Source organism: Suillus clintonianus (assembly GCF_016758775.1).
Source record: "Suillus clintonianus strain FC179 chromosome Unknown DEU56scaffold_8, whole genome shotgun sequence".
NCBI classification, from domain to species: Eukaryota; Fungi; Basidiomycota; class Agaricomycetes; order Boletales; family Suillaceae; genus Suillus; species Suillus clintonianus.
This window is the reverse complement of record NW_024539232.1, coordinates 22,995-46,852: the sequence shown is the minus strand read 5'-3', so window position 1 is coordinate 46,852 and position 23,858 is coordinate 22,995. Positions and strand designations below refer to the sequence as shown.

Sequence of the window (23,858 nt, the reverse complement as noted above, 5' to 3'; positions counted from 1 at the left end):
AGCTGGGCGATGATGAGCAGGACGATGAAAGCACACTCACGGGCCGTGGTAGTGGTGTGGTAGAGGATGATAGACGGCGGTCCACGAGTCCTATATGTTCCAGGAAGGACGCGAGAAAGATTGAGCGCCGGAAGTCTGCCCGATTCTACGAGGAAAAAAATCAGGGCCAACGTATTGTGGCAAGGGGACGAACGCCTACTACTCCATCTCCTACCCGTAGTCTTAAGGGGACCACTAACGCGAACAAGAAGAAAGGGAAACGCAAATCGTAAACTGTATGATCCTCGCTGCGTTGTGTATTTAAGTAGTATGTATTGGGCATTTTCTTGGGTGTTGCAAAAAACTATTAGAATCTGTTGTACTGTTACTTATTCTTGCTTACTGCCTTCATCAATTAGTACGTATACCCGGCATTGCCCAAGTTGTGCTGCAAAAACACACTCGGCTGACACTGACCGCGGGCTGCGGTATCATCATCTCAGCTACATAGAGCTCGGTATCCTTTTCTTTTCCTGTCGTCTGAAGAAGTTGGTATATTCACAAGAGCTTGGCTTTCCGATTCTCGAAATACTCAACTTACCCTCAACGCCGAAACGTGAACCGAGCGTGTCGAAAAGACTTCCTCTTCCCTCGCCTCGCTCTGGATAATACTACCCGTCCCAGTCCGAGTGAGAGCTCGGCCCAGGCTTCGTTCGTCGACCCTCTCATTCTGAAGACTATCTCGAGCGATCGAGCGAGCCGAACCTAGTAGCGACAGTCTGTAGCAGACGCGTCACGCAGTGCCATTATGCGAAACGCATGGACTAGATGGTGATATCGTCCATCAGATTCAGAACTTAATCGTGCCATTCTAGACAGCCCATCTCAATGTCCAATACCGGCTTGCGCCCATGCTCCTAAATTCAGAACGAAAGTCGAGATCTGTTTGAACTAATTTCCAGATCGTCCGTTCAAGTTTTGTCACCAACAAAATATCCCTCGCACGACGCACTGGCAGGCGAAGGACGCTTGAGGAATGGTTAGTAACTTTCCTTACAATGGAAGTGTCAAGATGCTTTCATCATACCGGCTGATCACGAGGGTGAGTGACTTGATATCATGCGGCAGTTTCAGACGAATGAGTCTGAGGCTATTGGCCAGACTTTCAGGATCCGGCTGCATAGAGATTTTGGAGCCATCGTGCTATCTCACTTTAGATGATACGGGTCTCCGAAGGCGAAGAGCCATAAATAGCGCCCCCGCTATCCTGACCAAGGCTTGGTGTAGCCACTATCTTTCCAAGCTCAGCGAATTGTTTTGCATCTTCCACGTCTGGTTTGAGGCTCACTCACACCCCGCACAATGACGACGAATGTGCATACCATCTCACAGACAGGCTTTGGGACTGGTACGAATGAACTATATGACCGGTCAGTGGAGTATTCGCGTGGTCTGCATGCATTGATTGTTTCGATTGCACTGTGTTCATCTAGGATTCGCCCCTCATACCTATCTGAGTCGCTTTCGTACATTCGCCAGTTGCCCAAGAGCACTGCACCGTTGAACATCGTCGAGTAAGTTTCATGAGCTTATTTTACAACCTCCCTTCAGTTGGCTTTCAGAATTGGGGCGGGGACGGGAATTTTCACCCGTGCTTTGTTAACTCACCCCGAGTGGGCCACGAGCATTGGCGCGCTGAGAGCGGTCGAACCTAGTGACGGCATGCGTGGTTTTTGGACGAAGACTGTGAAGGACAATCGCGCGACTATTGTCGAAGGAACATTCGATAGCACCGGCGTAGAAGATGGGTGGGCAGACCTCATTATCATTGCACAGGCGAGTAATGCTGGAATCAGGTAGGTGCGGATATTCATCCCTTGATTGCACAGGCATTCCATTGGTGCCTCGACCATGGAAAGGCATTGGCCGAGTTCGCTCGTATCTTGAACAAAGACGGGGCAGTTGTATTGATATGGAACCTTGAGGATAGGTTCGGCTTCCGTTCTTTTCTTTTGTATCGATTATTCTTACAGTGCTACAGGGGGGCCGCAGGCTGGGTTGCACAGCTCCGTGATCGAAGGGAGGTCCACGAGAAAGGCACGCCTCAATTCCGCCTCAATCTCTTGAGGGAGTCTTTCTCTAAAGCTGAATATACTTCCCTGTTCCATCCTCTGGAAGAGAGGGAATGGGCGTACTATGCTCTTGGTAATGAGCAAATTATTACGGAGCGGACACTGAGCTGGAGTTACATTTCTGTGCTCCCTCCAGATGAAAAGGCCAAGATAGTGGAGGACATTAAAGTGATCCTTGAGCGAGGAGATGGTAAAGTCTGGATCAACAAGGAGGAAGGTACATATCAATACCCGTATACGACTCTCGTGGTGGTGTCTAGAAAGAAGTAGAACCTGTCGAGTTGCATATAACTCAGAACAATCGATCACCTGCGCACCGCATGATGTTTTACTCTGACTCATGAGCTCGAGCACCCTTCATATCGTGGTGCATCGTCGTCCCTCCTTCCCACATCAATTTCTTCGTTATGGAGACCTCCTGCTCTTTCCACAGTACTAGATAGTATTGTCAGCATTGGGGGTTGGTTCGGAATGCACGCGTACGAATCACCGCTCTGCATCGACGCTTCGTCGAAGTACAGATACCAAACACAGGAGAAATTCATTGCCTTCCTCGCATTACTTTCGCCTTTAATCCCGCACGCTCAAATTGGACCGTGAAAAGGAAACAATGTCCGTTGCGACCTGCATATGCAACCACCTTCAATGGCTCGCAAGGTCTCACACAGTGTCACTCCAATTCGCGGTGCTAGACCTGCGCAGAGACACTTTTGCACATGGTTAATTGTACACTGCTCTTTCAAGAGTGCGAAATCGTCACAACATTCGGACGTTGTGGTCACCCAGCAATGAAGAGAAAGAGACCGTGAATGTTGTACTCCGCTCAGGCTTCGTGCTGCAATCGAGCCCCTTTCACGCCCTGCTGCGTTTTCCCTCCCAGTTCTCCATGGCGTCCTGCTGCTCCTTCCACGGTATTGTTGGCTTTCAAATCCCTATACTGTTGAGAAGATCAGTTCTGGGGAATGGACCGATTTGTTATCCAGTTTCACTTTCGGTGGCAGAACTGATGGCGTTTGTTTCATCAATGCTCGCATGATTACCGCAATTGCAGGTGATGAGACCGTCGTCCGCAGGCGAGCGGATTGCTTGTTAATATCAATATTCCATTTCCTGTATTCTTCTATAAAAGTTCACACGGCTATAATCTCAAGAACTCGTGAATTCACTGATGGCCTCTCAGATCTCAGGCCTCGGGCCCTCACTGCTATTTTACTACATATACAAGTTCAGCGCTCACTATACCATTTCTTCTCCGCGGTGTGTCAGTGCTCGAATTTCTATGTGCGTGCGTATTGCAATTCAAACATATCCACCTAGATTTTATACTCATGAAAGGCACAGAGTTGTCTTCGCCCAATTGCCACGGCGTTCTTCGGCTTCATTCTCCCTGTGTTCAAGTTCTTGACCAATGACAGTCCTCGTGTAACTGATCATGATATCATAGCCGACAGGGTGCAAAAGTGTCGAGCGGCCTTGCAGAGATGTCCCCCCGGTCATTTTGATCGATCAACGTCTCTCAACAATCTTGCCAACAGCCTTCAAAACAGATTTAAGCAGCGGGGCGTCCAGTCTGACCTTGATGAGGCCATCGAGCTCCATCAGGCTGCACTACTCCTTCATCTCCCCGGTCATTCTGATCGATCAGCAACTCTCAACAATCTTGCTTTCGGCCTTCAAACCAAATTCAAGGAGCGGGGCGTCCAGTCTGACCTTGATGAGGCCATCGCGCTCTATCGGGCTGCACTACTCCTTCATCCCTCCGGTCATTCTAATCGATCGGCGTCTCTCAACAATCTTGCCAACAGCCTTCAAACAGATTCGAGCAGCGGGGCGTCCCGTCCGACCTTGATGAGGCCATCGAGCTCCATCAGGCTGCACTACTCCTTCATCCCCCCGGTCATTCTGATCGATCAACGTCTCTCAGCAATCTTGCCAACAGCCTTATAAACAGATTCGAGCAGCGGGGCGTCCAGTCTGACCTTGATGAGGCCATCGAGCTCTATCGGGCTGCACTACTCCTTCGTCCCCCCGGTCATCCTAATCGATCAGCGTCTCTCGACAATCTTGCCACCGGCCTTCAAACCAAATTCAAGCAGCGGGGCGTCCAGTCTGACCTTGATGAGGCCATCGAGCTCCATCAGGCTGCACTACTCCTTCGTCCCCCCGGTCATTCTTATCGATCAACATCTCTCAACAATCTTGCCAACAGCCTTCAAACCAAATTCAAGCAGCGGGGCGTCCAGTCTGACCTTGATGAGGCCATCGAGCTCCATCGGGCTGCACTACGTCTTCATCCCCCCGGTCATTCTTATCAATCACATTCTCTCAACAATCTTGCCAACAGCCTTGAAAACAGGTTCGAGCAGAGGGGCGTCCAGTCTGACCTTGATGAGGCCATCGAGCTCCATCGGGCTGCACTACTCCTTCGTCCCCCCGGTCATCCTGATCGATCAGCGTCTCTCTTCAATCTCGCCACCGGCCTTCAAAACAGGTTCAAGCAGCGGGGCGTCCCGTCTGACCTTGATGAGGCCATCGAGCTCTGTCGGGCTGCACTACTCCTTCGTCCCCCCGGTCATCCTGATCGATCAGCGTGTCTCAACAATCTTGCCAACAGCCTTCAAAACAGATTTAAGCAGCGGGGCGTCCAGTCTGACCTTGATGAAGCCATCGAGCTCCATCGAGCTGCACTACTCCTTCGTCCCCCCGGTCATCCTGATCGATCAGCGTCTCTCGACAATCTTGCCACCGGCCTTCAAACCAAATTCGAGCAGCGGGGCGTCCCGTCTGACCTTGATGAGGCCATCGAGCTCCATCGGGCTGCACTACTCCTTCGTCCCCCCGGTCATTCTTATCGATCAGCATCTCTCTTCAATTTTGCCAACAGCCTTATAAACAGATTTGAGCAGCGGGGCGTCCAGTCTGACCTTGATGAGGCCATCGAGCTCTATCGGGCTGCACTACTCCTTTCCCCCCCCGGTCATTCTGATCGATCAATGACTCTCAATAATCTTGCCCTGAGCCTTCGTAACAGATTCGAGCAGCGGGGCGTCCAGTCTGACCGTGATGAAGCATTTAAGCTGTATGTGCAACTCTCCTACCTATCTCATGCAGTCTCCCGTAGGGATCTTACTGCTGCCAAGTCATGGGCCACCTCTGCCGAAGAGACGAACCATGACTCTGCATTACTTGCCTATCAAACTGCGTTGAAATTCCTAGATCATCATGTTACTATGTTGCCGTCTTCTCCAGATCTATTTGATGTCGTCAGGATGGCCACAGCTTCACTTGCCATGGACGCTTTCTCGTGCAGTGTTCGTCATGGTGCACTGACAACTGCTATGGAACTGGTGGAGCAAGGCCGTGCCGTATTCTGGACCCAGTTGGCACGCTTACGCTCACCGCTTGATGAACTTTCCCTGTCCGGTGACACCGGCGCAGCCTTGGAGAATGAGTTCAAGCAGCTGAGCTTTGGCCTTCGTAGCGCGCTTGATCGGTCTACTGAAGAACAGTCCCCACAAATCCGACAACTGACCATGCAATGGAATGGTGTCGTCTCCCGCATCCGCATGCTGCCTGACTTTTCTCGGTTTCTCCTGCCTCCCCTTTTCTCCAACCTACAGAAGGCTGCTGAAGAAGGCCCTGTCATCATCGTCAATGCAAGCCAATATGGCTGTGACGCCTTGATTGTCTTCAGTGCACAAGATCCTGTCCACGTTCCACTCGATATCCCGCAGACTGAAGTCTCCGAGTTGTCTTCGGAATTTCAGTCCCTCGCGGAGCAATTTGGTTCTTCTGATCGTCAAAACAAACTTGTCAGCATCCTCCGCAAGCTTTGGGATTGTGTTGTTGATCCCGTGGTCCGAGCGCTTAGGGCATCTAAAATTCACCATGGCTCGCGTATCTGGTGGTGCCCCACTGCTGAGTTCACGCTTCTTCCTCTACATGCAGCAGGACCGTACGAGAAGAACAAAAACAACTTATCTGACATTTATATCTCCTCTTACACCCCCACTTTGGCGACGCTCATTCGGGCGAGACAGCGAGTTTCTCAAGAGGTGTCCACACAACATTTTGTTGCTATCGGTCAAGCGAATCCGGACAGAGGGAAGGAACTCCGTCATGTCGCTCCTGAGTTAGCCATCGTCGCTCGGCATCTCGGGCCCGTCGTCTCCTTCACATCACTCGAGGATAACGACGCAACAGTCCAGGGTGCACTTGATGCACTAAATCATAATCAGTGGCTCCACCTAGCTTGCCATGGAATGCCACATCGGACGCAACCGTTCGACTCTTCCTTCGCAATGCGCGATGGGCCGTTGATGATCAAGGAAATCATCCGGTCCAACTGGCAGAACCTGGAGTTTGCATTCTTATCGGCTTGCCACACAACCGTGGGCCATGAGAAGAGTCCTGACGAGGCGATACATCTCGCTGCGGCGATGCAATTCTCTGGATTTCGCAGTGTGATAGGTTCCATGTGGTCTGTCGACGATGAGGTTGCACGACAGGTTGTGTCCGTTTTTTACGACAAACTGGTCGATGGTTCAGGGAGATTGGACTGCACACGGGCTGCGGTAGCGTTGCACAAGGCTGTGAAATCGTTGCGCAAGAAGATTCCACTAGAACAACAGATCGTGTTTGTCCACATAGGTGTCTAGCTTGATTGCTTCGTCGTGTTATCGCATTCTATGTTATCCTGATTGCTTTCATTACCCTGTTGTCCCACCTAGATCCCATTTATCCAAATCACGTCTGCACGATGCTCTGTTTGTGAAGATCAATTTGAAGTATTAGAATCTGTTTTACTGACAACCTTCGTCACATACCCAATTGTGTTGCAAAAAAGCTCAGTAAGCAGACCCATTAGAGTTCGGAAAACAGCCGTTCCTGCTGTATTGTTGCCGACATACCCTGGCTTGCCCCCACTGTCAGAACTTCGTAGACAACCCATCTCAACGTTGTTGAGCGTTGAACGCCGGCTTGCAATAAAGTCGTTTCCCCGGAATTCGGATTCCAAGATCTATCCAACCTAATTCCTCCTATTTCCCAGATCGTCCTGGCATACTCCTCGCAAGCGAAGTCTCGAAACTGTGACTCTCTCTGTTGCAATGGATGTATTGACTTTCGTCATCATGGCTCAGGCGACTACAGGGTCAGTTGCAACTTGTTGAATCCACTTGATAACTTGAATGTTTGGCAGGTCTACGAGTGAATTCTATGGCATCGCATTAACTACTCGGACTGTACAGAAATTTCGCCCTGTTGTCTCACACAATTTAGATCGTACGGGTCTCCGAAGGCGAATAGCCATAAATATAATGTCCCCGCTATATGACCACTTAGTAAGGCCCCGTACTACTCTCTCCAAGCTCAGCGATTCTATTTGCAACTTCTACGTGTAGTTCAAGGTTCTACTATACGATGGAGACGACTGTGCATCCTATCGCACAATCAGGCTTCGGGACTGGGACAACCGAACTATATGATCGGTCAGTGGACTATTTGCGTGGTCCGCATGCGTTAATCTCATGGATCGGTTGCACCTAGGGTTCGCCCCTCGTACTTAACTGAATCTCTTTCATACATCCGCCAGATACCCAAGACCACAGCACCGTTGCACGTCGTCGAGTGAGTTACACAAACTCCTTCTAGTTCCTCCCTCCAGTTGGCTTTCAGAATTGGGGCGGGAACGGGAATTTTCACCCGTGCTTTGTTAACTCACCCAGAGTGGGCCACGAGCATTGGCGCGCTGAGAGCGGTCGAACCTAGTGACGACATGCGTGATTTTTGGATGAAATCTGTCAAGGACGACTGCGCTGCTATCACCAAAGGAACATTTGATAACACCGGCGTGGAAGATGGATGGGCTGACATTGTCATTATCGCAGAGGTGAGTAGTGCTAAGGGTTAACCAGGTAGGCATGTATGTTCATCCCTGGATCGCATAGGCATTCCATTGGTGCCTCGACCACGGAAAGGCATTGGCCGAGTTCGCTCGTATCTTGAACAAGGACGGAGCAGTTGTGATGATATGGAATCTTGAAGATAGGTTCGGCTTCTGTTATTTTCATTTTGTATCAATTCTTACAGTGTTGCAGGGAGGCTGCAGGCTGGGTTGCACAGCTCTATGATCGCAGGAAGGTCCATCAGAAAAGCACGCCTCAATTTCACTTCAATCTCCTGAGGCGAGCGTTCTCTAATACACCTGAGTATACCTCCGTATTTCATTCTCACGAAGAGAACAAATGGGCATATCGTGCTCTTGCTACTGATCAAATTGTTACGGAGCGAGCACTGAGTTGGAGTTACATTTCTGTGCTCCCTCCAGATGAAAAGGCCAAGGTAGTGGAGGACATCAAAGTAATTCTTGAGCGAGGAGATGGTAAAGTCTGGATCAACAAGGAGGAGGGCACGTATCAATACCCACATACGTCTCTCGTCGTGGTATCTAGAAAGAAATAGAAATTACCAAGACGGACGCACGTGCATGTACACCACCGCACGACGTGCCGCAACGAGCGGCATCCTTACATTTTGCCAGTCAAGTTGACCGCTGCTTACGCATTATTTAGACACAATCATCTCAACTTTCAATTTTATTATTTTCATTCCCTACTCTCACGCCAGACTCCCGAGTCCCGGCACAACGATGGTGCAAGGCATAACAGGAAGTGTAAGGCCGGGTTACAACTATCTAACTTGACTTTAAGCTTAATTCTTATAACTCAATAATAAATCTTCGCAGGAGCTTGCGAAGCTTATCAAAAGCGCTCAAGTCCCAGACAAAGGTGTCTTTACTTTCAACTATAAGATCAGGGGCATCGTTGACCCAACGTAACATAGATTACCTTATCATAGACGTCAGAGATGAAGATTGGAAGGGAGGAAATATCAAAGGCTCTCGAAATTACCCATCTCAAAAGTTCCTGTCGGAGGTTGACGACCTTATCGAGCAGACCAAGGATGTACCGATTTTGATCTTCCATTGTGCACTGAGCCAGGAGCGGTATGGTTGATCTGCCCAATATTTACCGCCTACACTCATCACCTTCGACAGCGGGCCAAAGGCGGCCAGAGTACGTTCCTTCCTCGAAGCGGTCACGTCATAAAATTTGAGAACAAAGCAGATTTACGAAGAAACCCGCAACGCCTTGCATGACGCGAATCACACTGTGTATGTGCTTCAAGGGGGTTTCCTCCAATTCGGGCAGTCGTACAAGGTAACGTTGCATCGTTGATTTCAATTGGCTTAGAACCCATCACCAATCGGATACTTCAAGGGCGATCCAGAGTTGGTGGAAAACTGGAGAGATATCATTTGGTAGAACCAGCTGGGGTCCTGTGTTGATGATAGGAAATCTGTTCGAAAAGGACAAGCGCTGCCCTGTATGCCTGTCAGCTCGCCTCGCTTTCGTCTGCCGCCTTGTCTTTCTGCTTGATAAAGCGTTTCGGCATTTCTTCGACCACTTTTTGGAACTTACGTCGCTCTACTTCGATATTCCTCTGGCAGACAGTCCTTTGCAAGTCGATCGGTGGATATATTTGGTGTGAATTGTTCGAAGAACGTACCACGTGCCCAAGGAAACAAGCATGAAAGTCCCCACTGCCCAATGTGATCCGACGAGAATCCCTGAACAAATGATGTCGATGACAGCCAGTGTAAATCCAGCAGACAACGCACCAGCACTCATGATACGGATGACTCCTACTCCAACACCACTGGCGATACCACTCATAAGACTGTTTCGAGCACACGGCATCTCACCAAGACGTTGAAAGTCATCAGCTATTGATATGCGCTAGCTTCGCCAAGTGTTCAGCCGCATAAAATTTAATAAATGGAAAGGCGCACCTTGAAAGCTTCTCGCGCATCTTGCCAAAAGTTACCAGTTGATTCAACCCTATAGACGGGTCTGCGTGAACCAGAAGATTGACTTGATGCAACCGGAGTTACGTCTCCAGAGTCAGAGGACATGATGAGCGCAACGTAGCACTTACATGCAGTGTACTTGGGTAATAATTCGGCTCGCAGCCGATTCAGAAGCCGCTGGGCTGATATTTTCTCACGGCTCGTTCCGCCCAAAAAGCCAGTTCCGCCTTTCTCCCTTTTCCTTCAGTCTTAATTCGCGTCCGCATCATGTCTCTCCCTCAACCAGTTCCCCCTTCATGGAAGGTATGACGCATGTCGCGGCCGCCGCCAATGTTCTAGAACTTAGCATTTGAATATAGGACCTCGGAAAGTCGTCTAATGACTTGTTGGGAAAGGACTATCCTTTCCACGGAACGTCTCTGGAGGTCAAGACCAAAACGCCATCAAATGTCGCGTTCAAAGCCGGTGGAAGCCGGGACTCGAAAACTGGTGCCATCGCTGGGGACATTGAGGCCAAGTATGTTGATAAGAAGAACGGCCTCGTTTTCACCGAGACATGGACCACTTCAAACGCGCTCAAATCTCAGCTTGAGCTCGAGAACTACCTTGCCAAAGGCCTCAAGCTTGATATCGCTACGTCATTGACTCCCGACAAGGGCCAAAAGTCAGCCTTGCTTAACGTGGTCTACAAGCAGTCTGGCGTCCACACCCGCGGCGCATTCGATGTGTTCAAGGTTCGGTGATGTTTCATTCCTTGGTTCTCTGTCTAATACCAAGTTAATGTTAGGGCCCCACCTTCACCACTGACACCGTCTTCGGTCGCGACGGTTTCTTGTTCGGTGCTGAGACCGCATACAACGTCACCGAGGGTAAGATCACTCGGTATGCCGCTGCCATCGGTTACAACGCTCCCGAGTACGCTGTGACAGTTCACGGTCTCAACAACCTCAAAACTTTCACTGCGAGCTACTACCACCGTGTCAGCGCTGACGTCGAGGCTGGTGCTAAGGCTGTCTACGACTCCAAGGCAACGACTTCAGGTGTTGCACTTGAGGTGGGCACTAAGGCGTGAGTTCAGGACCACATGGCTGGCTGGGAACTTCGTTGAACTTATTACGTGTAGGTACCTTGATTCGGCTGCTTTCGTCAAGGCGAAGATCAACAACTCCGGTGTTCTCGCCCTCGGTAAGTCCCTGCTGGTCTACCGATGACATTTCTCTGACAACATTGGCAGGGTACACACAGGCCCTCCGTCCTGGTGTTAAGGCTTCCTTCGGTCTTGCCCTGGACACTCAACGCTTGAACGAAATCAACCCCACCGGCCCAACTCACAAGGTGCGCCCTCTATATAACTCTCTCGTCAGCGTACTGATTGTGACCGTCCGTCCAGGTTGGGGCTAACATTGTGTTCGAGTCATAAAGCCATGGCAGTTCTATAGCTAGCTGTGCCAATACGCTTAATTAATGACATTACCGCCCTTATTGCTAAGTAGTAATGCAATGTATTGCTTGGCGTGTGCCTGCGCTCGAACAAAATGATGGTTACTGTCAGCTCAAGCTTCGCAACCAAGAGCTGATGATGCGTCGAAGGTTGTGTCATGAATTACTGTTGTGTCTGCCCGATGCTTACTCTGGTTGTTTCTTGGTCGTAGTATATGGTAGGTCAAGTTGTCCTTGAAAATTACATGCACACAAATTACAGGCTGTACCAAGCTAATCAGCATCTGGAATTATAGCCTGTGCCAGCGGTTGTTTTTCTAGATATGCAACATGCTGCAACATACGATTATATTGCGTGCCATCACCCTAAGTGCAATCTCTCAGTATAAGCTGACGCACGACACTGCACAGATGACTCACAATCATGGTGTAAGGGAAGCCGTGATCGAAAGGAACGATGCTCTCCAAATACTTTACCTGCTCAGCTGTGAGCGAAATCGCCAGAGACTCCAGGTTGGCCTCCAACTGCTCCACTTTTCGCCCACCAATAATCGGGAACACATATGGTGCCTTCTGCATAATATATGCAATGGCCACTGCTGTGATGTGCTTCGTGCCAACTTCTTTCGCGACCTTCTCTAGCGCTGCGCTCATGGCCTTCTCCTTCTCGTTGCGTTCCCATTTGGGATTCATCATCATGCGGCCTTTCTCTCCCGTCTGCCGGCGGCGTTCCTCTTCCTCGTCGGTTCGAACTTTTCCGCCGGCAAGGACGTTCCAAGGGGCGAGCGCAAGGCCTGGACGGGCGAACGTGAATTGAGGCATCAGAGAGAGAAGAATACGGTCGATCTACCTTCGGAGCGGGCCATTGGTATGATATCCCTTTCAAGGTCCCGAAGCATGACGTTCCAAGCACCCTGGTATATCACGAACGGTGACTTTCCATGGTCCCGAGCATACTGGTTCGCTTTGGACACGACCCAAGCAGGAGTGTCCGAGATACCCTGCCGGCGATACATGTTAGCGAATGTCGATGTCAGCATAGAAATGGGGACGCTCACAAGATACAACACTTTCCCTTGTTGCACAAGCACATGCAGACCATTCATCACCTCTTCTACGGAAGTGTCCCAGTCCCACCAATGTACGTACAAGATATCGATATATGAAGTTCTCAGCTTCTTTAAGCTGGCCTCGACGCTGATGTGCATCGACTTGATGTTGTTGCCGACATATGCCACCTTCTGGCGAATGGCGTCGTTGCCGTCCAGGTGACTGGTCGTGTACTTGAACAAGTAAGTATTAGTATCGAACCTACATGTGTTGTATCTCAAAGTTACCTTGGTAGCGATCACGAGCTGGTCACGGATGCCCCGTTCCTCTGCCCACTCCCCGATGATTTCTTCAGAGCGCCCACTTTGGCTAGCAGGTTGCGAGACTTGTCAACTACGATGACGACATGACAGAAATGGCACGCACTAGTGATTAGCGGTGTCAATGAAATTTCCCCCAGCTTCGTAGAATGCGTCGAGGAGCTTCAAAGAGGATGTCTTGTTCATACTACCCATGTGGTTCTTCTCCCACTCGTCACCGATGCTCATGCCACCGAGCTGCAAGGGCGAGACATGGACGCCAGCAAGAGGAGACAATACACGGTACCGCGCTAGCCTGGATGATGGCTTTGGCACAAGTGGCCAGAACGTGGTCCTTTCATTAGACATGATTGCAGAGTCAAGTGCAGAGTCGAACGAAGTGACTGATGGTATTAAACTGCAGTTTGCCTGAAGGCTGCCAGCAGCATTTATATAGGCTTGTGGCAGCCTGGCATCTTGTGACACGGTACCCTCGTTTTGATTCATATACCTGGGGAAAGCGTCAGGAAGCATTGCCAGCTGGCAGTCAGTCACCTCACTGCTCTGCTTGGACAAATTTGAATTTTGGAACATGTTCCTTGGTTGGCAATTCAAGTAAGTAATAACATCAGCACTGCGGCTCGCTGGACTGATTCGGACTTGGATCAAACTTGTCATTGCTTCGAGCAAGGGTAGGGCATAGGCTGTGGCTGGCTGTGGACGGTGTATTGTAATGAATGGTTCCGCATTATTCGACCGAAACATTCTGCTGGAAGGTCCTTGATGCATATGATGGTGGATGGCTCAAGCTTTTGTGCGCTTACTGGTAAGCGGCGTGGCCTCGCTCGGATGTGTTTATTTTGAGTGTATGGGTGTGTAGAAATTCAGAGCCTTTGTTTTGCTGGACCGTCATGACCTCAGCCATTCTCAGACAACGTTGTGGTCTCCCCCTCATTTAGTCATCTTACCAGTACCACTCTACACTCCCATCACTTTCAAAACTCAAAGATTACTGTTTCATGAATTCAGCACAGGCAGCTTGTCCATGGCCATGTCGGCCTTACGGTCAAGAAGGGACGAATGTCATGAATATTCTGAGCCAGCCAATTGAACACAATATCATTGACCGTGATCAGTGCCTGCCCAATGTTATATTTCTTAGTTGTGTGTAGGAGGGCCAGACTGTCGTCCGACTGCACTTCAGTATCGCAGACAGTAATTATGTCCATTATGGGAACCGTAGTGAGTCGACGTGCTCACACTGGTTGTACACTGGCACATACATTGCGGCGAATCAATTGAATATAATACAGGACAGCCTGCCCAGGAATGCGCCTTGAAATGCACACAAAACACAGGATGTACCAAACTAATCAATACCTGGAACAATAGGCTGTGCCAGCGGTTGCTTTTCTAGATACGCAACGTGCTGCAACATACGATTATATTGCGTGCCATCACCCTAAGTGCAATCTCTCAGTATAAGCTGACGCACGACACTGCGCAGATAACTCACAATCATGGTGTAAGGGAAGCCGTGATCGAAAGGAAAGGTGCTCTCCAAATGCTTTACCTGCCCAGGTGAGAGCCGAATCTCCAGAGACTCCAGATTTGCCTTCAATTGCTCCACTTTTCGCCCACCGATAATCGGGAACACATAGGGCGCCTTCTGCATAATATATGCAATGGCCACTGCTGTGATGTGCGTCGCATTAACTTCTCTCGCGACCCTCTCTAGCGCTGCGCTCATTTTCTTCTCATTCTCATTGCGTTCCCAATTGGGATTATTCGTCCCCATGCGGCCTTTCTCTCCCGTCTGCCGGCGGCGTTCCTCTTCCTCGTCGGTTCGAAATTTTCCGCCAGCAAGGACATACCAGGGGGCAAGCGCAAGACCTGGATGGACGAATGTGAGTTGAGGCACAAGAAAGGTGAAGATCACGGTTGATCTACCTTCGGAGCGCGCCATTGGTAGGATATCCCTTTCAAGGTCCCGAAGCATGACGTTCCAGAGACCCTGGTATATCACAAACGGTGACTTTCCATGGTCCCGAGCGTACTGATTCGCTTTGGACACGACCCAGGCAGGGGCGTCCGAAATACCCTGCAGTAATACATGTGAACGAATGTCAGACTCGGCGTAAAAACGAGGACTCTCACGAGATACAACACTTTCCCTTGTTGCACAAGCACATGCAGACCGTTCATCACCTCTTCTACGGAAGTGTCCCAGTCCCACCAGTGTACGTATAGAATGTCGATGTAAGAAGTCCTCAGCTTCTTCAAGCTGGCCTCAACGCTGATGTGCATCGACTTGACATTGTTGCCAGTATATGACACCTTCTGGCGAATGGTGTCGTTACCGAGTTGGTAACTGGTTGTGTACTTGAACACATAAGTATCAGTTTCGAATATACATTCACCAGTTTAAAGTTGCCTTTGTAGCGATCACGAGTTGGTCACGGATGCCCCGTTGCTCTGCCCACTCTCCAATGATTCCTTCCGAGCGCTGATCTTGGCTGGCGGGTTGCGAGACCTGTGAGCTACGATGGCGACGTGCAAAATGATACGCACTAGCTGTTAGCGGTATCGATGAAATTTCCTCCAGCCTCGTAGAATGCATCGAGGAGCTTCAAAGAGGATGACTTGTCCATACCACCAACACCATACTTCTCCCACTGGTCGCCGATGCTCATGCCACCGAGCTGCAAGGGAGAGACATGGATGCCAGCAAGAGGAGACAATACACGATACCGCGCTAGCCTGGATGATGGCTTTGGCACAAGTGGCCAGAATTCGGTCAAAGGTTTATTAGACATGATTGCGGAGCTGTGTGAGGTTTCTGGCGAAATCTGGAACAGTCACTAGACAGCTGTAGCAAACGCTGGCAGTATCATCTATATATGATTTTCCTGGGATCTTGTGACAGGGCATGTCCCTCATTGTAATTCAGATACCTGGGGAATACGTTAGGAAGACGACATTGCCAGCTGGCAGTTGGTCGTAAAGACAAGGACACGTGCGGTGGACGGCAAAATGACTGACCCACCCATGAACCCTGGCGGACAAGTAGCACATTGTTGTACCACATCTAAACCAAGAAGTTGTTTGAAATTGACCTTTGCATCTTTAAGACTTTTTCGTTCTCAAAATGAGTGAAATTTGCTCAACACTTGGTCTGACTACGGCCCGAGACTAGTCATGCTCTCGAGCCCTAGTTGGTTGAAAGGAATATGTTATGTGGTAGCGATTAGAATTTAGTGCAACCGAGATAAGAGGCGCTTTGAGTCTTTGACAAAGTCACATGCAGTTGCGCTGATCATTAAGCGGCGAGCGCAAGCAGTAATAAGTCAGTTTTGCCTATGGACCGTCATGACCTCAACACGTTCTCAAACAACCCCGTCGTCTCCTGCTCATAATTTGGTCATCCCACCAGTACTACATTCCCCTCCATCACTTTCAAATCTCAAAGATCACCAATTCAGCACAGGCAACTTATCCGTAGCCATGCCGGGTCTTGAAAGTTCAGCATCGTCGGTAACGAATCTTGATTTGAATGACGGTATTCTTGTCCATGACGTGGACCCAGAGGTCGACACTACCCACAGCGAAGAAACCACCGCGGTCGGCCAGATAGATGATGTAGCTGACGAAGAATCCAGGAAGAACCTGCGGGATCACCTACGGCGGACTTTGAGTGTTCAAAGGGAGAAATCAGGTCATTTTCGTCTTGATTAGGGCATACTGGCACTGAGGTTTGTTGCAGACGCAAGGCGAAAGACTGATGAATTTCTAGAAATTAGTTCCGTGTCTCCTGACACAAGTGAGTAATATTATGAGATATATCCATGTGGCTCAAATTCGGCGTAGCTATTGAAGGATATAGCCCTCGAGAGTACTTTGTACTCACGGACGCCGGGAAGCCTGTATTCACTAGGTGAGGCTACCGGCCCACTAAGTGAGGTTCAATGATAACGGTCATCACCCGTTAGTCGCCCTGATGGGGAGGACGTCGAGAATTTATCCTCTATCATGGGTATAGTTCAAGCGCTTTTGTCGGTCTTCCTCGACGATGGTGATAAGCTACGTTGTATAAATGCTGGAAAGTTGCGGATAACCTTCTTGCTTCGGTCCCCCTTGTATTATGTCTGCGCATCATCGTGGGGTGAGCCAGAGTCCGTCGTGAGTAGCGGCTTCGCGTTACGAATATTTCACTCGTCAGTCGATTAATTATGAACAAGAAAGACTCGCTCACACCTCGAGTATCTGCATCTACAAATACTGAGCATCGTCACGGCATCCCAACTGCGACGAATTTTCGAGCGTCGCACGAACTTTGACTTGCGCAGGTTGTTAGACGGTACGATAATTCATCTCTAATGTTCCTTTAAGTTTTTTTGATTGTGCCCGAAAAACAGGTGCAGAACCTTTTTTGTTTTCGTTGTTAGGTCGAATGGAACTCGACCTTGCAATGGCAACTTCTTCCTTGAACTGTCTACAGTTGGACCCAAGCTTGCGAGCGCGTGTTGCCGAAGCACTGGTGCCAACATCAAAGATGAAGGTCAGAACTTCTGCTACTCGAGAAAGATCGAAGTGCTAATGGGAATTTGTTCCAGGATACCCTCTACATCATTTTGGTTGCACGGGGTCAGGTCATAACATTGGTGCGACCTAAAAAGCACTCAATACACCCTTCCGGCACGTGCCCTTTATTCATTCTGACGTCTGACCCTCATCTTGTTACAGATATACACATTCTCGTCAATACCGTTTATTCCCCATCTATCATCAACTCGCCCGCATCTGCATCATGGATTCCAGTTTGTCTACCGAAGTTCAACCCTGCTGGTTTTGTTAACGCATACATCACATTTCTACATCGCCCTGATTCAGACCAGAAATCTTATCAGAGGACAACACGAGAGAACAATGAAAGTGTTGCAGAGACCCCTGGCGCCAGCCATGTTGCCGAAAGCAGCCAAGGTATCACGTCGCAACACACAGCTAGGCTCATAGAAGATTCTGGCGTCGGACTGGTGTGCATCAGCGGTGCGGGTGAGTTCGAGACTGTACGAGCATGGTGCGACGTTGTCACTCAGGTGTGCCAAATAGCTTACCTTACGAGCACATTCATGTCGTTGACATTGACATTGACCACAGAAATTGAATGATGATGGATCCCTCAATGCGTTGGCTAGAGCTGTCGACTCCGGGAAAACAAGCTACTTTGCTTCCCAGCTGGGGATACCTGGGTTGCGTCACTTTGTTTATAAGTCGAGGTCGCATGTTCAGATCACCCTACCGGCTTTTGAGGAGCCTTATGATACCCTCGATGCGAAGCGAAGGTAATTGGTCCTAACATTCCTCGTTTGTAACATACTCAATCACAGAAAAATAGAATTGTCACATTGTACCAGATCGTACATGACGCGATACATGCAAAATCTGGGCAAACAGGGAACCTCAAGCTGCAATACATTCGTACCGAGAAGGAAATAATCATGGGCTGGGTAAGTGTTCAGCTGCTCAACACCGTTGGGTCTGATCTCGTGGCTTCAGATAACGCAACCTTTCGAGCTGTATGTGGTCTTATCGCCGCGGTTACCCAAGGCTGCAGTGATCAACGCTGCGAACGCAGTTACTCGATGGGTGAAGAAAGAAGAAGGACAACTTTTCCTGAGGGATGCCCCGGTCTTTTGACCGCTAGGATGGACGTACTTGTTAGACGATACCCATTTATTTACTCGCGTCGAATGTTCCTCGGTTGAATACGAAGTTAGAAATCTTCATTAATCTGATCCATGAGAAACATGACACCTTGGTTCTGACCTCTTTGTATTACTGCAGCGCGTGTAGGCTTGTCTTACATACACAGTTGTATGAGTACATATGACTCGATATAGGCCCCGGAGTGGGGTTAGCCGTGTGATGGCCGCGTGTATGTCGTTATAACCTTAAGCTTGTCTTAGCTCACACTATGGTATTACGCGGCTGGCGTCTTTGCCCGGCACAACTGGCATATTACTCAGAACACTTTGCTCGGCATACCCATGGCATATTACTCAGAACACTGACGCGGTTCTCTGGCATCGCAGTTATCACACAGGGGTGCTGACAGGCATCACATTGATCGCATGATGGTGCTGACGAGGTGCCAGGCTGAAAAGCATATATAAAATGCTGCCAGCCTTCAGACAAACTGCAGTTTACAACATCAGATACCTCAATCAACTCTACAATCATGTCTATTGAAAGGACCTCGTTCTGGGCACCCCTCCCAAAGCCATCGTCTAGGCTAGCGCGGTATCGTGCATTATCCCCTCATGCAAGTGTCCACGTCTCGCCCTTGCAGCTCGGTGCCATGAGCATCGGTGACAAGTGGGAGAAGCACGGGATGGGTAGTATGGACAGGACATCATCATACAAGCTCCTCGACGCCTTCTACGAGGCTGGGGGAAATTTCATCGACACTGCTAATAACTAGTGTGTATTGTGTCTTCTTCAATTCGTCGTCGTCGTCGCTGATATACATCACAACCTCTAAGCCAAGATCAAAGCTCTGAAGAAATCATCGGAGAGTGGGCAGAGGAACGGGGCATCCGTGACCAGCTCGTGATCGCTACAAAGGTAGCCTTGAAATTCAATGAATATTGTTCCATGCTGATCCATATTCAAGTACACGACCAATTACCAGGGAGGCAACGGCGCCATCCGCCAGAAGGTATTATTTACCGGCAATAACGTCAAGTCAATGCACGTCAGTGTTGAGGCCAGCTTGAAGAACCTGAGGACTTCATACATCGACATTCTGTACCTGCACTGGTGGGACTGGGACACCTCTGTCGAAGAGGTGATGAACGGTCTGCATGTGCTAGTGCAACAAGGAAAAGTGTTGTATCTCGTGAGCGTCCCCATTTCTATGCTGACACCAACGTTCGCTAACATGTATCGTTGGCAGGGCATCTCGGACACGCCTGCTTGGGTCGTGTCCAAAGCGAACCAGTATGCTCGCGACCATGGAAAAACACCGTTCGTGATATACCAAGGTGCTTGGAACGTCATGAGCAGAGACTTTGAACGGGATATCATACCAATGGCCCGCTCTGAAGGTAGATCAACCGTGCTCTTCACTATGTGGTGCCTCAACTCACGCTCACCATGCAGGTCTTGCGCTTGCCCCTTGGAATGTCCTTGCCGGCGGAAAACTTCGAACCGACGAGGAAGAGGATCGCCGCCGGCAGACGGGAGAGAAAGGCCGCATGTTCACGAGTACCGTTTGGGAACGCAATGAGATGGAAAGGGCCATGAGCACAGCGTTAGAGAAGGTCGCGAAAGAAGTTGGTACGAAGCACATCACAGCAGTGGCCATTGCATATCTTATGCATAAGACGCCCTATGTGTTCCCGATTATTGGTGGGCGAAAAGTGGAGCACTTGGAGGCCAACGTAGAGTCTCTGGCGATTTCGCTAACACCCGAGCAGGTGAAGTATTTGGAGAGCATCGTCCCTTTCGACCTCGGCTTCCCCTCCACAATCATCGTGAGTCACATCAGTGCAATGGTGTGTCAGATTACTGAGACCTGATACCATCCAGGGTGATGGCAAGCAACACAACTTTTTGTTGCAGCATACTGCATATTTGGAAAAGCAGCCGCAGGTGCACCCCATCGTTCCAGAAGTTGATTAGTACAACATCGCTTGTAATTTGTCAAAATGTAGCGCGCGCCCCAGTATTCTAGGAACATGATGCGGGCATAACTTTTTTCCCGAAGCCGACAGTTCGGTGTGCATTGTGCGACGCTTGGGCAGCTTTTGAACCGAAAGACCCTATGTCTTGCTATCTCCGCAGATTTGTTATAGAATGCCTTGGGAACATGTTGCACACTAAAATTATTCATCCGACCGAGCCATAGGAGACTGTAGGCAAGTTGTAGTTGGTTGTAGTATCAAAACATAAATTCTCTTTTGTTCTCTCGTCTTGGTTGCAATTGTCTTGTTCGACGTTGATCGACTGCTTCCATGAAAATTTTCCTTTTCAGGACGACCTCGGGATAAACCACCAGTAGTACTGTTTTCGTTTCTCCGCTACCTCAATGTTCAGGGTTTCGTTGACCAAGGCTCCGTTGTCTCACCCAGTCTTCCCTTCTATTAAAAATGTTCAGAGCAGAACAGTGACTACAACAGTAACATGCAATGTTTCTCGGAGGCCCGATATTCCAAGTCCAAGAGGTCTGAATGTCAAACACCTGCTTTCACTTGTTATACTTACCAGCTTAGCGTCAGGCAAGATATCTACGCCACAAGACTTCCTTAAAGCTATTGGTCGTTCATCTGAGACCAAATTATCCATAGACAGCTGGGACGCGTTCTGGCGTACATCAGGATGGGATATGAAGAATGCTGGGTTAAGCATCCAAGACCGGAGGTCCGTAACTCCTTACCTATGTTGTTCCTTACCAGTGCATCATAAAGCAATCTAGGTATATCCTTTGGTCCATGGAAAAGTTCAGGCAGAACCAACCAATAGAAGGGTTTGCCCATGAGGAGAGACCCAAGAAGAAAATTCGAGGGTACGTACAGCTTCCAACCAAACAAATCCTAATTTGTCTGATGGTATTGTTGATCAGTCGAGGTCCCGCTGTGCAATTCGGAAAGCGCATTCGCTCGCGGAGAGATCGGTAATTCTGTACCGTACTCCAGCGTAATTTCGCCCTCGAGTGTTCTTCATTACACGCATATTCTGAATTAATCGACGACCTTTGTTCAAATCGCGTTCAAATTACTGTCAGTCGTTAGAGCTATCTACCCAAATTTCGGATAAAGTCTTGTTACTTTTAGGCGCCCTTTGTTGGTCCAGACAATTTCCCACGAGGCATACTGGAAGTCAAAGGCGCCGTGAGCACGTTGCAGAGCACGAGTTCGAAGTCAAGCCGAAATAGGTTTTGACGTTTTCTGATCGATGATCTACGGTCTTCTTGCTGCGCAGGCAATGCGCAGGATACAAGAATTCTGCCTGCAGGTTGACTGTGCTACATCCTATTGCACTTGCTATCTGCATGAGTGCGCATGACATCTGTTCAATCGCCGGAATCAAAATCGGGGCTGTGCCCTTTGTTATACTCTCAACGACGATTGTGAGGAAACAACGTGGTAACCAGGGCGTACTACCCCGAGTCATCACATTCCCACCGTGCTTGAACTATCTTATCTTGATCTAGCCGAGCGTCAAATTTTGAGGTCCCTTTTGTTCTGTTCCGAGAACCGAGGGGTGGGCACTAGGGGTCTATATTCGGCCAATCCCTGGAGCAAGGCAGCCTCGATGTGACATACATCGAGGGTTAGATGGTCGGAGTTACTTGAAAGAACAAAACGAGGTTCGGCAGTGAAGCTGAGACATGAAAGAAAGAAATCTATATAACAGGTCCAAGTCAACGTCCAGTGCAAGGTCTACCTTACCACAACCCCTGCTCATTGACTTCGCAATGACGTCCACTATCTACCGTCGTCAGTCTATGGCTACTCTCTACGAGAAACTTCGCGCTCAAGACGGGGAGGATCATATGGCTTGGCTTGCCGAAGTTACCGCCGAATTCGACACAGAAGACAAACCAGCACTCTTCGTCCCATCTGTCCCAGGTCCACCTTCAGTCATTTCATCTGGTTCATCTTCAGCCTCTTCTTCACCTCAAAATTCAATAACTTCCTTGGACTTTCATGATCAATCCCAAGGCGAATCCGACTCTGACTCTGATTCGGACTCAGAGATCGAGCTCATTGATAACCAAGATGGGATTCTCTTTCAGTCTTATGACCCTATCCAATATTCACCCTCAGACTTGTATGTTTTGTGAAGTCCATGTCGCAATGAGTCGTCCATCTTATGCTCGTTCACAGTTTAGACCACAATCTCGATCCAGTCGCGGATCTTCCTTATATCCCTCCTGTCGACGCCGGGTTTAATCCTCCGCTCATCTTTGGGTGCAACGCAGAACCTCAAGCCGCACTTACAATGGATCCCACTCCCCCCTCTTCCTTTGTCCCACAACCAGCTCCGCAGCCCATGTTCCCTGCAGTGAACAACTCCTTGCCATTTATTACGCGGTCCGCTCGTTCCTTCATCAAGCGCAACCCTGTCGCGCTACATGATTCGGACGAAGACGCCGAGGGTCAGAGCGATTCAGAGGAGACGGACGACGAATATGTCCCGTCATCTTCGCGTAATCCGAAAAAAACGTCGTCGATCTACGCGCAATTCCAGTATACCTTCCCATGCTTCCACTTATACCATGAGCCAATACATATCACCTCCCGCAAAACGAGCTCGCCCTGCCCCCCTTCCCCGAAACGCGCAAGCAGCCCCTGGCACTGCTCCCAGCTTTGCGAGTAAATCTAACCCTTGGGCGTGTCCCTATTGCAAGTGGATCCAGCGCAACCATCGTACTCCTGACCTTAAACGACATATCCTCACGCATACCCGTCTCGAGAGACCTGCACAGTGGGTCTGCTGTGGTATACCCGTTGAATCGGCTACAATATATAATGTTCCGCACGACGCGGCTCCCTACATCTATAACGGCAAACAAATGGTTGGAGGATGTGGGAAAGAGTTCAGTCGGCGGGATGCGCTCAAGCGTCATCTGGGCAATGACCACATCTCCTGTATCGGAGATATCGACGCGTTCGCTAATGTCTACGACGATTGAATAACGAACTTATGTCAAACGATCGGCCTTGTGATGACTGTCAAGATCATCTGATATGTAAGTTCAATTGTCCGTTTTTTATATTGTGAAACAATTCGCTCATGAGTTTGCACAGCATTTACTTACATGTATTATCAAGTACCTTATCATACCCTCGGACATCGCACTTATCTCTCTCTCTCATTTGGAACGCAAGTGCATATGTATGCATCACAATTTTTGACTTTTTACCTTCCTCGGTCTGCCCAGCTGTTGTTGCACCAAACTATTCTGCACATTGCTTGCTGCATTTTCCTACATTCGTCACGGTGCTGGTATACCATGTATGTACTTTCCATAGAAAAATCATCAACTTTCTCCATCAACTATGTGATGCTAGCAGCAAGGTA

At 49.3% G+C, this 23,858-nt stretch overlaps 11 protein-coding genes across 11 annotated transcripts; 8 read left to right on the top strand and 3 right to left on the bottom strand.

The window, feature by feature from the left end:
* Window positions 1-1,341: 1,341 nt before the first annotated feature.
* On the top strand, window positions 1,342-6,769 carry DEU56DRAFT_908167 (TPR-like protein; the record flags this gene model as incomplete). Its single annotated transcript, XM_041356967.1, has 6 exons — window positions 1,342-1,409; window positions 1,473-1,553; window positions 1,602-1,835; window positions 2,021-2,328; window positions 3,556-3,892; window positions 3,928-6,769. The coding sequence occupies 6 exons, from the start codon at window positions 1,342-1,344 to the stop codon at window positions 6,767-6,769; spliced, it is 3,870 nt and encodes a 1,289-aa protein (XP_041213086.1).
* A 763-nt stretch (window positions 6,770-7,532) lies between these two features.
* DEU56DRAFT_752242 (uncharacterized protein) lies at window positions 7,533-8,573 on the top strand (the record flags this gene model as incomplete). The annotated part of the gene is made up of 5 exons (XM_041349618.1): window positions 7,533-7,600; window positions 7,659-7,739; window positions 7,764-8,001; window positions 8,060-8,160; window positions 8,210-8,573. The coding sequence occupies 5 exons, from the start codon at window positions 7,533-7,535 to the stop codon at window positions 8,571-8,573; spliced, it is 852 nt and encodes a 283-aa protein (XP_041213085.1).
* A 94-nt stretch (window positions 8,574-8,667) lies between these two features.
* DEU56DRAFT_545045 (Rhodanese-like domain-containing protein) lies at window positions 8,668-9,670 on the top strand. Its single transcript, XM_041346731.1, has 6 exons — window positions 8,668-8,784; window positions 8,857-8,899; window positions 8,955-9,117; window positions 9,169-9,187; window positions 9,239-9,331; window positions 9,392-9,670. The coding sequence occupies exons 1-6, from the start codon at window positions 8,761-8,763 to the stop codon at window positions 9,434-9,436; spliced, it is 387 nt and encodes a 128-aa protein (XP_041213084.1). The 5' UTR covers window positions 8,668-8,760; the 3' UTR covers window positions 9,437-9,670.
* DEU56DRAFT_728213 (uncharacterized protein) lies at window positions 9,507-10,086 on the bottom strand (the record flags this gene model as incomplete). The annotated part of the gene is made up of 4 exons (XM_041348033.1): window positions 9,507-9,627; window positions 9,681-9,741; window positions 9,793-9,910; window positions 9,964-10,086. 4 exons carry the CDS (start codon window positions 10,084-10,086, stop codon window positions 9,507-9,509), a joined length of 423 nt encoding a protein of 140 aa, XP_041213083.1.
* A 162-nt stretch (window positions 10,087-10,248) lies between these two features.
* DEU56DRAFT_908164 (eukaryotic porin/Tom40) lies at window positions 10,249-11,401 on the top strand (the record flags this gene model as incomplete). The annotated part of the gene is made up of 6 exons (XM_041356966.1): window positions 10,249-10,284; window positions 10,341-10,715; window positions 10,769-11,049; window positions 11,105-11,166; window positions 11,216-11,316; window positions 11,372-11,401. 6 exons carry the CDS (start codon window positions 10,249-10,251, stop codon window positions 11,399-11,401), a joined length of 885 nt encoding a protein of 294 aa, XP_041213082.1.
* A 293-nt stretch (window positions 11,402-11,694) lies between these two features.
* Window positions 11,695-13,139, bottom strand: DEU56DRAFT_908163 (NADP-dependent oxidoreductase domain-containing protein; the record flags this gene model as incomplete). Its single annotated transcript, XM_041356965.1, has 6 exons — window positions 11,695-11,787; window positions 11,842-12,215; window positions 12,272-12,422; window positions 12,480-12,704; window positions 12,759-12,840; window positions 12,898-13,139. 6 exons carry the CDS (start codon window positions 13,137-13,139, stop codon window positions 11,695-11,697), a joined length of 1,167 nt encoding a protein of 388 aa, XP_041213081.1.
* A 607-nt stretch (window positions 13,140-13,746) lies between these two features.
* On the bottom strand, window positions 13,747-16,060 carry DEU56DRAFT_898507 (NADP-dependent oxidoreductase domain-containing protein). Its single transcript, XM_041356466.1, has 8 exons — window positions 15,939-16,060; window positions 15,342-15,886; window positions 15,191-15,310; window positions 14,928-15,141; window positions 14,721-14,871; window positions 14,287-14,663; window positions 14,054-14,232; window positions 13,747-13,968 (listed from the first exon to the last, which is right to left on the bottom strand). The coding sequence occupies exons 2-7, from the start codon at window positions 15,584-15,586 to the stop codon at window positions 14,140-14,142; spliced, it is 1,200 nt and encodes a 399-aa protein (XP_041213080.1). The 5' UTR covers window positions 15,587-15,886; window positions 15,939-16,060; the 3' UTR covers window positions 13,747-13,968; window positions 14,054-14,139.
* Window positions 16,061-16,274: 214 nt separating this feature from the next.
* DEU56DRAFT_727936 (DUF254-domain-containing protein) lies at window positions 16,275-18,467 on the top strand (the record flags this gene model as incomplete). Its single annotated transcript, XM_041348018.1, has 10 exons — window positions 16,275-16,485; window positions 16,534-16,590; window positions 16,647-16,704; window positions 16,760-16,949; window positions 17,013-17,127; window positions 17,186-17,328; window positions 17,384-17,866; window positions 17,928-18,112; window positions 18,166-18,277; window positions 18,327-18,467. 10 exons carry the CDS (start codon window positions 16,275-16,277, stop codon window positions 18,465-18,467), a joined length of 1,695 nt encoding a protein of 564 aa, XP_041213079.1.
* Window positions 18,468-18,920: 453 nt separating this feature from the next.
* DEU56DRAFT_850075 (NADP-dependent oxidoreductase domain-containing protein) lies at window positions 18,921-20,729 on the top strand. The gene is made up of 6 exons (XM_041355174.1): window positions 18,921-19,250; window positions 19,313-19,394; window positions 19,444-19,668; window positions 19,726-19,876; window positions 19,932-20,305; window positions 20,361-20,729. Exons 1-6 carry the CDS (start codon window positions 19,009-19,011, stop codon window positions 20,451-20,453), a joined length of 1,167 nt encoding a protein of 388 aa, XP_041213078.1. The 5' UTR covers window positions 18,921-19,008; the 3' UTR covers window positions 20,454-20,729.
* Window positions 20,730-21,901, top strand: DEU56DRAFT_777139 (uncharacterized protein). The gene is made up of 4 exons (XM_041351756.1): window positions 20,730-20,995; window positions 21,050-21,191; window positions 21,247-21,336; window positions 21,394-21,901. Exons 1-4 carry the CDS (start codon window positions 20,860-20,862, stop codon window positions 21,446-21,448), a joined length of 423 nt encoding a protein of 140 aa, XP_041213077.1. The 5' UTR covers window positions 20,730-20,859; the 3' UTR covers window positions 21,449-21,901.
* Window positions 21,902-21,969: 68 nt separating this feature from the next.
* DEU56DRAFT_777137 (uncharacterized protein) lies at window positions 21,970-23,769 on the top strand. Its single transcript, XM_041351755.1, has 4 exons — window positions 21,970-22,604; window positions 22,661-22,999; window positions 23,025-23,526; window positions 23,585-23,769. The coding sequence occupies exons 1-3, from the start codon at window positions 22,162-22,164 to the stop codon at window positions 23,467-23,469; spliced, it is 1,227 nt and encodes a 408-aa protein (XP_041213076.1). The 5' UTR covers window positions 21,970-22,161; the 3' UTR covers window positions 23,470-23,526; window positions 23,585-23,769.
* Window positions 23,770-23,858: the final 89 nt, after the last annotated feature.

Bases quoted from the DNA above. Each gene is read 5' to 3' on its own strand.
- DEU56DRAFT_545045 (XM_041346731.1), top strand. From the start codon at position 8,761: ATGGTGCAAGGCATAACAGGAAGT. The intron at 8,900-8,954 runs GTGTCTTTACTT...AACGTAACATAG, and splicing joins CGCTCAAGTCCCAGACAAAG to ATTACCTTATCATAGACGTC. The intron at 9,332-9,391 runs GTAACGTTGCAT...GGATACTTCAAG, and splicing joins AATTCGGGCAGTCGTACAAG to GGCGATCCAGAGTTGGTGGA.
- DEU56DRAFT_777139 (XM_041351756.1), top strand. From the start codon at position 20,860: ATGTTCAGGGTTTCGTTGACCAAGGCTCCGTTGTCTCACCCAGTCTTC. The intron at 20,996-21,049 runs GTCTGAATGTCA...GCTTAGCGTCAG, and splicing joins CGATATTCCAAGTCCAAGAG to GCAAGATATCTACGCCACAA. The intron at 21,192-21,246 runs GTCCGTAACTCC...AAAGCAATCTAG, and splicing joins TTAAGCATCCAAGACCGGAG to GTATATCCTTTGGTCCATGG.
- DEU56DRAFT_850075 (XM_041355174.1), top strand. From the start codon at position 19,009: ATGTCTATTGAAAGGACCTCGTTCTGGGCACCCCTCCCAAAGCCATCG. The intron at 19,669-19,725 runs GTGAGCGTCCCC...TATCGTTGGCAG, and splicing joins AAGGAAAAGTGTTGTATCTC to GGCATCTCGGACACGCCTGC. The intron at 19,877-19,931 runs GTAGATCAACCG...CTCACCATGCAG, and splicing joins ACCAATGGCCCGCTCTGAAG to GTCTTGCGCTTGCCCCTTGG.
- DEU56DRAFT_898507 (XM_041356466.1), bottom strand. From the start codon at position 15,586: ATGTCTAATAAACCTTTGACCGAATTCTGGCCACTTGTGCCAAAGCCA. The intron at 15,311-15,341 runs GTGCGTATCATT...TCGCCATCGTAG, and splicing joins ATCGATACCGCTAACAGCTA to CTCACAGGTCTCGCAACCCG. The intron at 14,233-14,286 runs GTGAGTTATCTG...GATTGCACTTAG, and splicing joins GCTTCCCTTACACCATGATT to GGTGATGGCACGCAATATAA.
- DEU56DRAFT_777137 (XM_041351755.1), top strand. From the start codon at position 22,162: ATGAAAGAAAGAAATCTATATAACAGGTCCAAGTCAACGTCCAGTGCA. The intron at 22,605-22,660 runs GTATGTTTTGTG...GCTCGTTCACAG, and splicing joins CAATATTCACCCTCAGACTT to TTTAGACCACAATCTCGATC. The intron at 23,000-23,024 runs GTCGTCGATCTA...GCGCAATTCCAG, and splicing joins TCGCGTAATCCGAAAAAAAC to TATACCTTCCCATGCTTCCA.